At 37.9% G+C, this 14,202-nt stretch overlaps 1 protein-coding gene across 2 annotated transcripts in view; it reads left to right on the top strand.

Moving 5' to 3' along the window:
• Positions 1-14,202, top strand: part of ATP6V1H (ATPase H+ transporting V1 subunit H) — a 120,593-nt gene that overhangs the window by 18,380 nt on the left and 88,011 nt on the right. For both annotated transcript variants that reach the window (XM_015145373.3, XM_015145372.3), the window contains exons 5-6: positions 7,895-8,008; positions 10,998-11,102. In XM_015145373.3, the coding sequence (XP_015000859.1) occupies positions 7,895-8,008; positions 10,998-11,102 (219 nt within the window). The remainder of the gene's footprint in view (positions 1-7,894; positions 8,009-10,997; positions 11,103-14,202) is intronic.

The raw sequence follows: 14,202 nt of genomic DNA, 5'->3' as shown, positions 1-14,202 counted from the left end.
AGTGAATTCTTTTATTTGAATTAATTTTGTGATTGAATTTTTCTCTAATTTATAAAATTTGTGAATTATAAATTTATAACATTTTAATTAAAAAATTTTAATTAAAATTTTATAATTATCTTTTTGCAAAAACATAATTTTACTTCTTTTTCAATTCTTATGGGATATGAAACAGATAATATTACTTTTTTAATTCTTATGGGTTATAATAACTTGTCAATTCTTAGTTTTTGAGTGCTATTATTAAGAATAGGTGTTGAGTTTTGTCAAAGGCTATTATTTTCTGGGTATCTACATAGATAATTGAGTGACTTTTTTTCCCTCTCCTTAGATATATCAATATGGTGAATTATAGTAATGGATTTTATAATACTGAACCAACCTTGCATTTGAGGTTAAATCCCACTTGGTCATGTGTCTTATTTTCTTGATATGATATTGAATTTTCTTTTCTGTTATTTAGGATTTTTGCCTCAGTGTACATATGTGTAATTGGTTTATAATTTTATTTTATTTTTTGTTTTCTTCATTTGGTTATGTATCAGCATTATACTTGCTTGATAAAAAGGATTTGGCAGTTTTTCTTTATTTGCTATACTTTGCAACAATTTATTTAGCATTAGCACTACAAGCTCTAAGTTTGGGCAAAATTCCCTTGTGAATACATCTGAACCTGTTGTTTTTGGTGGGGTAATTATTTGATAGCTTTCTCTATGTCTTCTACAGAAATTGGTCATTTGAGGCTTTCTATCTCAAATGGTGATAATTTTGGTAATCTGTATTTTCTCTGGGAATTATTGTATTGAAGCTTTTACATTTATTTTCATAGAAGAGTGTAATCTTATTAAATCTTATGCTTCAAATTTTCTTTCTCTATTTCCATATTATGTCCCCATGTCATTTCTTAGTTTGTTTATTTGTGCTTTCTGCTTTTTTTATTCCTTGATTAATTAGTGTTTCTCCCCCGTTTTGTTAATTTTTTTCAGAGTCAGGATTTTCATATTAACTGATCTATAGTTTTTCTGTTCTCTACCTTAATTTCTGTTTTTGCCTTTATTATATTCTTCCTTTACTCTTTTTTGTTGTTTACTTTGTTCTTTTTCTAGCATTTCGAACTGGGAGTTTTAACTTATTTCAATTCTTCTATTAAGAAGAAATAATTATTGGCTGGGCATGGTGGCTCACGCCTGTAATCCCAGCACTTTGGGAGTCTGAGGTGTGTGGGTCATGAGGTCAAGAGTTTGAGACCAGCCTGGCCAACATGGTGAAACCCCTTCTCAACTGAAAATACAAAATTAGCCAGGTGTGGTGGTGCACGCCTAATCCCGGCTACTGGGAGGCTGAGAGGCAGGAGGATCACTTGAACCTGGGAGGTGGAGGTTGCAGTCAGACGAGATTGTGCCATTGCACTGCTGCCTGGGCAAAAAGAGAGAAACTCTAACCCCCCCAAAAGAAAAGTATTTAAATATATGCGTTTTCCTTTGATTACTGCTTAAAGCATATCCCTTCAGCTCTGATATGTAGTGATTTAGGATTTTCTTAATTCAGTTTCTGTGTTCCCTTTCACAGAGGGTTAATATTTATATTTTAATTTTCAGGCAGAAATGCTTAAAACATTTTGTTAAAGATTTCAAACGTTATCATGTTTTAAAAACATTTCTACTTTATGGAATTTACTGATACTTTTTTTATTAGTATATGATCAATTTTATAAATGTACCAGGTGTACTTGAGAAGATGTATTCTTTCTGAAGGGGTGTAAGTTTGATTTATATTTATCAGATCTACTTTATTGATGATGTTATTATTTAGGATACACGTTTTCTATACCTTTACTTTTTGTCTACTTTTTTCTTGGTCTGCTTTTTTTTGTACTAAGAGTGGTATGTTAAACGTCTCCCCCTTATAAATGCATTTTTTACTATTCTAATATCTTTTGTAGTTTTCACTTTATAAAGGTGGATGCTGTATGTAGTGCATATATACACATTAGTGTTATATTTACAGTGAATTGTGGTGTTTATCGTTAAAAGTGTCCCTTTTATCATACTTAATACATTTTGGCTTAAATTATACTTTAATACTGGTATGGCAACTCATGGCTTCTTGTTTCTACTTGTCTGCATATCTTTATTTGCCTGTCCCTTTTTTAGGTGAATCATTTTGTTCTAGGTAAGTCTTTTGTATACAGTATAGATTTGGGTCTTGTTTGTGAGTTGAAACCCCTTTTTCTTTTAATAGGTGAATTAAACCATCCACATTTATGAATATTACTAAGAAATTCGATCTCAACTGTCATACTGTGTTATAATTACTGTGTGCATTACTATGTTATTCTTTATTATGTGTTTTTTTTGCATTTGTATTAAACTTTTGGCATTTAGGAAGTTTTCTGTGTTCTATTGGTTATCTTTGTATTTATATCCCTTTAATGCTGGTTAATCCCTGTTTTATTCATTTATAATTTCATTTGTCATTTTTAATAGTATTTTTTGATTTGCAACAATCAATGAATTTATTCTACTTTTCCTCTCTTCTCATTTTTAGTGGCTATTTTTTACTTTGTCAGGACATACAACATTTATTACTATTCTACCCTTGTTCCCACTTTTGTTTTGTTATATTAAATTTTCACCACTGAGTCTTTTGCCAAAGTTTTCCCAGGGATCTCTTGATTAGATGAAGCTTATCTGCTAGTAGGTTCCTCAAGAATGTCTTATGTGTACAGTAGTCTTTAAATTTTTGCATTAAAATTTTTTCCTGTAATCTTAAAGAGCAGCTTGGCTGATACAGGATCTCTGGTTCACAGTTCTTTGACTTTTGAGTCTGTTCTCTGTTGAACACCGTATAATTTAGTTTTAAATTTTGAGACCATTTTGCTCTTTTCTTTCATTTCTTTCCTGAGTTCCATCAGCTATGTTTAAATTTTCCCTTATTAGGGGCACATTTCTCAGTTTTGGTTTTGAATTTCTGATTCATGGTGGTATTTTATTTTTCCAGATGTTTGAGGATATTTAATTCAGTTTGCGTTGTTATGTTACAGTTTTGTTTTGCAATTTTTTTGGGGGAGAGAAATTTCATCACCTGCGATATTTTGATGTGCGTCTTTTGGTTTCTTTTTATGGTAGTTTTGTATCTGTGTGGGGTTCTTTCATCTATTCATATCATGGGTTTGGGTGGTTTATAATATTCCTCACTCAAGAGTACCGTTTTTTTTCTTCTTCTTTTTTTCTTTGATACATGGTCTCACTTTGTTACCCAGGCTGGAGTTCAGTGGTGCAATCTCAGCAATGATTGCAACCTCCACCTCCCAAGTTTAAGTGATTCTCATGCCTCAGCCTCCAGAGTAGTAGCTGGGATTACAGGCTTGTGCCACCGTGCCCAACTAATTTTTGTACTTTTAGTGGAGGTGGGATTTCGCCATGTGGCCCAGGCTGGTCTCGAAATACTAGCCTCAAGAAATCTCCCTGCCTTGGCTCCCAGAATTCTGGGATTCAGGTGTGAGCCATCGCACCCGGACTCACTCTCTCTCTTTTTTTTGAGATGGAGTCTCGCTTCATTGACCAGGCTGGAGTGTAGTGGCATGATCTCCGCTCACTACAGCCTCTACCTCCTGGGTTGAAACGAGTCTCCTGCCTCAGCCTCCTGAGTAGCTGGGACTACAGGCATGCCCCACCTTGCCCAGCTAATTTTGTTGTATTTTTAGTAGAGACAGGGTTCACCATGTTGGTCAGGGTAGTCTCGAACTCATGACCTCAAGTTACCCACCTGCCTCTGCCTCCCAAAGTGCTGGAATTACAGGCATGAGCTACTGTGCCTGGCCTCTCTCTCTTTTTTTTTTTTTCTGGTGAGATGCAGTTTGTCTGTTTTATTCTCTCTCCCCCCCCTTCCTTTCTTTTCTTTCTTCTTTCTTTCTTTCTTTTTTTTTTTTTTGAGACAGAGTTTTGCTCTTGTCATCCAGGCTGGAGTGCAGTGGCACAATCTCGGCTCACTGCAACCTCTGCCTCCTGGGCTCAAGCAATCCTCCTGCCTCAGCCTCCGGAGTAGTGGGATTACAAGCGTGTGCTACCATGCCTGGCTAATTTTTGTATTTTTAGTAGAGACAGGATTTCATCACATTGGCCAGGCTAGACTCAAACTCCTGACCTCAGGTGATCCACCCGCCTTGGCCTCCCAAAGTTCTGGGATTACAGGTGTGAGCCACTGCACCCGGCCTCTTTTGTTTTGTTTTCTTTTTTTTTTTTTTTTGAGACAAGCTCTCACTCTGTCACCCAGGCTGGAGTGCAATGGTGCCATTATAGTGCACTGTAACCTTGAACTCTTGGGCTCAAACAATCCTCCCACCTAAGCCTCTTGAGTAGCTGGAACTACAGGCGCTTACCACCACACCTTGTTAATTAAAAAAATGTTTTAGTTGTAGAGATAAGAGTCTCATTATATGCCAAGGCTGGCAGTTTCTTTAATAGATGACTTTCTTTTGGTGGGGGCAGATTGTATGTCCTTGGATTTTTTTTTTTTTTTTGTCTCATTTTGTCTTGCAGAACCCTGAAGTTTCCTCTTTTGCTTCTTTTTCTGCCACCCAATCTCCTAAAGATGCTTTTTCTTCTTCTTCTTCTTTTTTTTTTTTATACTTTATTATCTCTCAAAAATGATGCCTTTTCAAGACTGCTCCCTGCTCCCTGTAGCCTGTGCTCTGGTCTACCAGTAGTCTTTTTCAGTTTCTTTGTAGTTAGAGTTTATTTTATTTTATGGTGGTAATTGTAGATCCACCTTAGAACTTCTTCCTTTCTATGCCCATATCCTTCCTTCTACACACATTTTTCAGATGCATCTTTTTTTCTTTTTTGAGACGGAGTCTTGCTCTGTCGCCCAGGCTGGAGTGCAGTGGCCGCATCTCAGCTCACTGCAAGCTCCGCCTCCCGGGTTTACGCCATTCTCCTGCCTCAGCCTCCCGAGTAGCTGGGACTACAGGCGCCCGGCACCTCGCCCGGCTAGTTTTTTGTATTTTTTAGTAGAGACGGGGTTTCACCGTGTTAGCCAAGATGGTCTCGATCTCCTGACCTCGTGATCCGCCCGCCTCGGCCTCCCAAAGTGCTGGGATTACAGGCTTGAGCCACCGCGCCCGGCCTCAGATGCATCTTATCATCCACAAAAGCTTTTGGTGGAGTATGAGAGATAGCTTTTGCTGGGACTTTGTGTTTCTTTTATTATGGTTAATTACAAATGTGGATTCTCTGTCTTGTTATCCTGAGGGCATGGGTTTCGTGTAGTTTTTTATTTGATCTTTTTGTTAACCTTTATTTATGAAAGATCGGTGGAGAGATTCAGATTTAGGTAACTGGTATTATTCTCATCTACCAATTCAATGTATGTATATGTATGTGTGTATATATACACACACACACACTATATACAAAGTATATATATACACTATGTATACAAAGTATGTATGTATACAAAGCATATGTACACTGTGTATACACTATACACACACTATATACAAAGTATATATATGCACTATACACAGTATATATATACACTATGTATACAAAGTATATATGTATACAAAGCGTATATACACTATACACACACTATATACAAAGTATATATACACACTGTGTATACAAAGTATATATACACACTGTATATAAAGTATATATATACACTGTATACAAAGCATGTATACAAAGCATGTAAACAAAGCATATATACACACTATGTATACAAAGTATATATATACTGTATATATACAAAGTGTATATATACAAAGTGTGTGTATATATATACACTTTGTATATACAATGTGTGTGTGTATATGTTTTTTATATATATATGTGTATATATATGCTTTTTTTTTTTTTTTTGAGATAGAGTCTTACTCTGTTGCTGAGGCTGGAGTGCAGTGGCCTAATCTCGGCTCACTGTAACCTCCACCCACCAGGTTCAAGCGATTCTGCTGCCTCAGCTTCTGAAGTCACTGAGACTACAGGCACATGCCACCACGCCCGGCTAATTTTTACATTTTCCGTAGAGATGGGGTTTCACCATGTTGGCCAGGCTGGTCTCGAACTCCTGACCTCAAGTGATCTGCTTGTCTCAGCCTCCTAAAGTGCTGGGACTACAGGTGTGAGCCACTGTGCCTGGCCCAATGTATATATTTTTATTTTTTTAATTTTATTTTTGTTTTCTTGAGACAGGGGTTTGCTCTGTTACCCAGGCTAAAGTGCAGTAGTGTGATCACAGCTCACTGCAGCCTTGAACTCCTGGGTTCAAGTGATCTTCCCACCTCAGTCTCTTTAGTAGCTGCGACCATAGGCGTGTGCCACCACACCTGGCTAATTTTTTATTTTTTTGTAGAGATGGGGTATCACTATGTTGCTCAGGCTGGTCTTGAACTCCTGGGCTCAAGCAGCCCTCCCACTTGGCCTGTCAAAGTGCTAGGATTACAGGTGTGAGGTACTGCACCTGGCCCTCATTATAGTTTAGCAATTGATTTTATTTGTAAAATTTTAGTTACATGGAGAAGTTTATATATACCTTTATCATTCAATTCCTTGTGCTATTTATAATAATTTTCTTTTTCTATTTTTAATCCTATCATTTCATCCTTATCACTTCTGAACAAAATGCTTTTTGACAGAATTGCTTATGTTTCCTCACATGCTTAGTTTTTAGCACATGATTTTGAGGATTAAATTGTTTTCTTTGCCTGGATGACAACAGCAGTTGCTAAGTGTACCTGACCAGAAGGATTTCTTTACCCTTATTCTCTTAAAGGTCTGTAACCTGGGTACCTCTACCAATGAAGCAATGATGGCTCATCTGAATTTTGGATTCCTTGATAAAATCATTGTCACAACTCCTTCAAATTGTTATTCTAAACAATAATGACTCATTACCTAAGGAGATAGTAGGCTATTCCTCGAATAGGTAATTATTAGTGTAGACCAATATTAACCAAAAAAACCAAAAAACAAAAAACACTATATTTAAAAATAATTAAATGTTAATCTGAAAATAGGAATTTTTTGTTTATGTGGTTATTTGTGCTTTTAAAAAGTATTAAGACCCACAGATCACCGCTAAAGAACTTAACATAACCAAATACCACCTGTTCCCCAGTAACCTAGGGAAATAAAATAAATAAATACATTAATAAAAGTTTAATCAGAAAAAGTATTACTATTGCTGATATGGTGGTGTAGTAAAAGAATTTTGAAAAAAGTATTGCTATTTAACAACTGTATTCACATAATGAACCAGAAGGTGGATCTCAGCCAGTGATAGAGAAAATTTAAGTGAGTGGTGAAGTTTTAATAATTGGAACTAAGAATTTTCTCTTACTCAGATCCTATGTCCACTGGTAGTATGTGCTGTTTTCTGCTGTCTTTATTTATCCCAAGTTTTCTACCGTGATACGCTAAGAAGTAACTTGAACATTTAAGATTCATTTAATTTTCTGTTTCCCTTGCCTATTTGTTAGTAATTCAAGGTGTATCTAGACCTACTTTGCGCTCTTCCTGCTCCCTTTCCGATTTTGATTTCCCTTGTGTGGCAGCCAGGTGCTCACACTTGGGTGTTGGTGGTGGGTGTAGACCTGCTACATTGGGAGTAACAGGTCAGAGGTGCAGGCCGAGAAGTGTAACTTGTAGTCTTACACTTTGTGATTTAAAATAATCATAATCATTATAGGTGATTTTTTAAGAAAAATATCTGTCCCTACTACCATCCCTACCCCCTGCCCCGTGGTAATAATGACAGGCAAATCACACATACACATACACTGAAAAGAGAAAGAACACAGAATGATGGGAGGTTGAGAAGTGGTGCACAATTGTTACATTCTTTAGCAAAATGTGTTCTGATTGGTGATACCATTTCTTTTCTTTTTTAGGAAAATCATCAGCGTGTTAGCATTTTCTTTGACTACGCAAGACGTAGCAAGAACACTGCGTGGCCCTACTTTCTGCCAATGTTGAATCGCCAGGATCCCTTTACTGTTTATATGGTAAATTTTGAATTGATTGGATTCTTTTTTAAAAATTTTTTTAAGGAGAGAGGGTCTCACTATGTTGCCGAGGCTGGTCTTGAACTTCAGGGCTCAAGCAATCCACCTGCCTTGGCCTCCTAAAGTGCTGGGATTACGGGTGTGAGCCACTGCCCCCAACTGGAATTTTTTTTTTTTTAAATACAAAGAAGAAAGGTTTTTATTTAAAAAATTTTGTTTAAAATTGACAGAATTGTGATTACATTCTCATTTAGGTAAGAAAGAAACCTGGGCCTTTTATGTCTGTTCCCGTAGGAGTAACTACTGTGCCCTTTATGACATAGTAACCTGTCCGTTCCCATAGGCGTAACTACTATGACATTAGCTTTCCGTATTGCTGTTCAGTAGAGAAAGGACATTGGGAGTTGGAAGGAGATAGGGTTGCTCTGACGCAGTTAAGGTTTTGTGGACTGCAAGGAGTGCATCAAAGCCTGTGGAGAATTCTCACATGTACAGTGTTTGTAGTGGGGTTAACCACATTTTACTATATAGAAATTAAATTTTACTTTGAAGCAGCTACTGTGTTTCATTTTTATTTTAAGTAATTACTTGATTGCTTTTCAATATCTAAAATGCACTCTTGTTTTTTTTTTTTTTTTTGAGGCGGAGTCTCACTGTGTTGCCAGACTGAAGTGCAGTTGCGCGATCTCGGCTCACTGCAACCTCCGTCTCCCGAGTTCAAGCGATTCTTCTGCCTCAGCCTCCCCAGTAGCTGGGATTACAGGCATGCACCACCACGCCTAGCTAATTTTTGTATCTATAGTAGAGACAAGGTTTCACCATGTTGGCCAGGCTGGTCTTGAACTCCTGACCTTGTGATCCATCTGCCTTAGCCTCCTAGAAAGCTGGGATTACAGGCGTGAGCCACCACACCCAGCATACATTCCTGTTTTAAACGTAGGCTATGTTTGGAAGCCATAGTACTGAAGAATCTTTCGTGGAGTCTGAAAGCAGGGTTGAGAGAATAAACCTTTGTACAAACAGGCGTTCTCTATTTCCATTGGGGAGTGGGCTACAGGCTGGGGATGGCAGGAGCTGTTGGGGGGCATGTAGCTCCAGAGGCTGCTTGTTTCAGTAGATGTTTTTAAAAGTTTTCAAATCAGGCCACTGGCAGTGAAACATTTTTGAACATGTATGTTGTCTCGCTCCCTCCCTCCCTCCTTCCACATGTATATGTATTCATATGGCATAGTTATATATTGTATATATATTGTATTCATATAGTATATTTATATGTTGTGGACATTATGAAATATCTATAAAAAGAGAAATTAAGGAGGACTGATGAAATACACTGTATTTTAAAGAATATTTTTTTAAAAGCCAGTAATATATTTCCCTCTTTAAAATTGTAGAGGTTTGTTGTCTTCACTGGTTTAAATGTCCTCCTAATGGTATAACAACAAAACTGACAAATACATTAAACAAATATACACTTAGGGAATGGTTCATTATTACTGTGCGGCCAAATCCATGTTAACTTCTTGATGATTTCATTTACTTTTGGCCAATCTTTCACATTCTGAGGGAGACTCCCATTGGTTTACCATGTGCTGATAAAGAGCTTATGCTAGCTTATGCTCTTGTTCCTTTGTCTTGTGCATGCACTGCTGATGATATTTTCAATCCTTGGCCTCCTAACAGTAATCCTTTTAAGTCAGTTGTCTATTTTGTGACAGTAAGATGAGTTTAAACTAGATACTGTATTTATAAATTCATTTAGCTGGGCATGTGAAAACCTCAGCATGTCACAACTCAATGAGCAAGTAAAGGCGCCCCTGTTCGTCCCTATGTTGTGGAATTTCAAATACACCAGAACACTTAAGTGTCTAACGTTCTGACCTTGGAAGTGCACCTGTCAGTCTGGTTTGCTGTATTCAAATGTAAGAACAAACATGAGTCTACCAGCATGGGAAATTATTTTGAGGTTAGCTAGTGTAGCCTTTCATTCTCTACTGGGATGAATTATTGCTGAATGATTTGGAGTTTTAAGACAGTGATTTGCTTTCAGTTCTGATAGAATATTTATTAAATTGGTTTGTGTATGGAGAACTAGTACTTTATATTGTCTATTTAATTTAAAAAATGGTTAGTTTTATAGCTTGAAGAAAATGGAGAGATCTTTGAGGAGAAAGGATATTTATTTATGTTGGGAGAGATGACTAATACCTATGATGTATATTATCCTAAGTAATGGAATTTTTTTTTTTTTTTTTTTTTTGAGACGGAGTCTGGCTCTGTCGCCCAGGCTGGAGTGCAGTGGCCGGATCTCAGCTCACTGCAAGCTCTGCCTCCCAGGTTCACGCCATTCTCCTGCCTCAGCCTCCCGAGTAGCTGGGACTACAGGCGCCCGCCACCTCGCCCGGCTAGTTTTTTGTATTTTTTAGTAGAGACGGGGTTTCACCGTGTTAGCCAGGATGGTCTCGATCTCCTGACCTCGTGATCCGCCCGTCTCGGCCTCCCAAAGTGCTGGGATTACAGGCTTGAGCCACCGCGCCCGGCCTAGAAATGGATTTTTAAGTGTTAGAACTCCCAAGTGGCTTGGAATGAGTGTCGGAGAGCCTGGCAGTTTGTTGTAGAGATTGTTTAGATTTCTGGCAAGTGGTTTGGTGACAGTCTGCTTCTAAGACAGATTTTTGTGTTCTGTTTTTTGCTGGTCATATAATGAATTCCAATCTTACTTTTGAAACCCAAAATAATTCAGGGAGTGTCAAGAAATTCCTAAGACCCAGCTAATTTGGGTTCACTTTGATGGAAATATTTAGAAATATATTTTTAATGTTTGTTTCAAAATATATTTTAAAAAATGAAATATAAAAACTATTATTTTTAGAGTGGTTGAGTGTTAAGAAATTGTGTAGCAAAATTGTTACAAATCCTTTTTTTAAGGTATATGATGTGATTTTTAGAATTAATGTTGCGTTCAAATGTATTTCTTATTTGTTTTCAGGCAGCAAGAATTATTGCCAAGTTAGCAGCTTGGGGAAAAGAATTGATGGAAGGCAGTGACTTAAATTACTATTTCAATTGGATAAAAACTCAGCTGAGTTCACAGGTAAAAGAAATTTTTTTAAAGTACCTTTGAAGGGAATATAACATCCATGTTCTTTTAAGCTATTTATAGTAAATATGTTAAATTACAAAAATGTTTTATTAAAATAATGCCATTTTGAACTTGACAAACCAAACTACTGTCAGATATGGGTAGTGTGCTTTGCTTTTTCTTTCTTTTGACTGGCTTCGTTTCAATCCTTTCTGTCTTTTCTGCCACTTGGGGTTTCTTATTCATGCTTTTCAGGGGTCAGGGAGTACCTTTCTTCTAGGTGACTGCCAAGATGATACAGGCTGGAGAATTGAAAGGACCCACACAGCTCCAAAGAGCACGTGCGTGTGAGGCTTCGATAAAGGAAAAGAAACGGTACAGCAGGAGAGAGCATGCCTCGGGCCGAGAGATTTCCAGGTGCAGCTCCCTCGGCTGCCCCAGGATTGTGAACCACCAAGATTTGTGCGGGAAATCTTGGTTTTGGGAGAGCTCTCTGAAAGTTTCGAGTGAGATCTTTTATGCCCTTTTGGTTACATAACTAGGCTAAGCTGTCTAACCGATTACACTAATAAACAAACTGGTCCTGGGTGCCATCAGGGGCATTTTAAACTGCAAACAGCATGTTCTAGATCTTTATTAGCTAACCTGCTTGTCCTTGTCTGGCCGAGTCCCTCCCATGCTTCCAGCTCCCCCTGGGTGAGCCTGGAGCTGTCCAGTCCAGCTGCAAGAGGACAGTGTCCCACACAGTGGCTCGTTCTCACAATTTCCCAGTTTCAGGGTGGGATTAGTTAGGCCTAACGAACTACTTGAAGCACGCCTACTGGTCATCTTGGTTGCTTGCAGGCCTTTCTAGCTCTCTGTCTTCGGGAGGAAAATAGCCTGCAGGTGTGATGGCTTGGAAAATGACAAGTTTTCTGTTTTGTCTTCATGTTTCCTCAGGATAGGGCAAAAGATAGGACACAAATGATGGTTCTGCGGAATGATAGTTTCAGGCTTACGGGGATGAAGTGTAGTAGGTATGAAGAGGTGTGTTTGATACTCAGAAGAGGAGAGAACTAAAGGTGGACAGGGGAGGAGGATTCTGGAGATGAAAAGGTAGAAGGGAATGAGATTTTGATGTGAGGGTGACCTAGAGGAGGAATGGGACCAGGGGAAACAATATTGGTAGGTTGTTAGATTACAAATAAATGTCTATTCGAAATTTTTTGAAAGTTGCTATTTAGATTTCAGGTGACTTTATTAACAGATTTTAGTTTGAGGCATAAGAAAGACACCATATTTTGCTTAGATTTACTTTTTGTCTTGTTGCCTGCCTTTTTTAGGGGAGCCTAATTGCCATTTATATTTGGATAGAGATATTTTAGAGTTTTTTGATCAAAATCTTTTTTATGTTAATAACATCAATTTTAACTGGTTTGGGGCTTGGTTTTAAAAAGTGTTTTTACAAGAGCCACCATTTTATTGAGTTTGTGAGGTATTTAAAAAACAAGCTATTTAAAACGTAAGAAACAAGCTTGTGAAAGTGAGATTTAAAATTTCTAAATGTAGCATATCATTTGGGATCAGAATGTTAGTTAAATAGGATACACCTCTCCCTTTTTTCCTACTTTGAAATGATCTCTCCCCTTTAATAAACTTAATTCCAGGCCTGGTGTGGTGGCTTATGCCTGTAATCCTAGCGCTTTGGGAGGCTGAGGCACGCCAATTGCTTGAGCCCAGGAGTTTGAGATCAGCTGGGGCAACATGGCAAAACCCTATCTTTACAGAAAATAGAAAAATTAGCTGGGTGTGGTGGTGCACACCTGTAGTTCCAGCTACTCAGCAGGAGGCAGGAGGATCACTTGAGCCTGAGGAGGTTGAGGCTGCAGTGAGCTGTTATCACGCCACTGCACTCCACCCTGACAGTATGAGACTCTTGTCTCAAAAACAAAGAAAAAACAACAAAAAAATCCCCAGAAAAACAAAACTTCATTCTGGGGTAATGTTAGCTTTCAAGTATAGTGGTAATAAGGCTCTGTAGCTGAATTCATAAAGTGAAAATTGGTAGGGAAGAATGGATGCTGTGGCATGCTCCTAGCTTTTTGGGCACTTTTACCTTAGACTTTTCCTCCTAGGAATAACATATACGTTGTGCCTCTCAGGTGACTGTCACTTCTGGAATGATTGACCATGCTTGTGACGATGTCCAACAACTGGGTGGAATATTTCTCTCATCACTAGTGGAAGTAAATATTTCAATGTCTAGAATAGTTTTCATTAGAATTGAGCTTTTTATAGATAAATGCTCTTCAAGAATTTTCTGCATCTTTTTAGTGCACTCTTTTTATCACAGAGTCTTTGGCTTTAAGTTGTGGACTTTAAGTTGTGCAATGCCTCTGCTTTGCGGGTCCTTCTGCTGCAGGGGACCTCTTCAGGGTACCCAGGCTTAGCCTGGCCTTGCTTCTTAGTCTGGCTACTGCTTCTGCTTGGCTCTCATTGCACTGTCCCTCTTGCTGCGGGCAGGTACTTCTTCGTAGCCTTCTATCATGATTAAAATCCAGACTCTTCGTTTTAAAAAGTAACAATTATTTCTGATATTACTTGCTACTTTTCTCAATTGTCATGTGATAGTGCTATGTCTGGAGTGTCTCTTTTTTTTCTATCACAAGTGTTTTTCTCTCTCACAAAAAGTACCACAATTTCCTGATTCTAATAGAAATAAACTTTCAAAAGTCCAAGTTGCAAGTTTAGATGTTTTGTTCTTTGATCTTATATTGGCCTTTGAAGCCTTTTTGGGTAGTTTGGAGTGTTGCACTTGGGTTGTGGGGACTCATGCCTGTACTTCGCAGATAGTAGTTATTGAATAAATACAAAATTTCCTTTCAGAAATTCATTATTGCTTTTCTCTTGCACTTTCAGCCTCTGACTGTCTTTAAATTTTCTTTGGTCATTTCTGTATGACATTTGAGATTTTGATTGGTCATTGTAATTCGTTAGCTTTGCTGTGGATAACCAAGTCGCATATTGTACCTTCCTGACATCAGGCACCTGTTTTTGAAAGCTTTGCTACAGAATATAGTGTGGATAGTTCAATTTAAGGCAGTCATCTTACTGGAAAAACAATTCAGTAAGT

The sequence above is a fragment of the Macaca mulatta genome, chromosome 8, assembly GCF_049350105.2.
Source record: "Macaca mulatta isolate MMU2019108-1 chromosome 8, T2T-MMU8v2.0, whole genome shotgun sequence".
NCBI classification, from domain to species: Eukaryota; Metazoa; Chordata; class Mammalia; order Primates; family Cercopithecidae; genus Macaca; species Macaca mulatta.
This window is presented reverse-complemented; position numbering and strand designations above follow the sequence as displayed.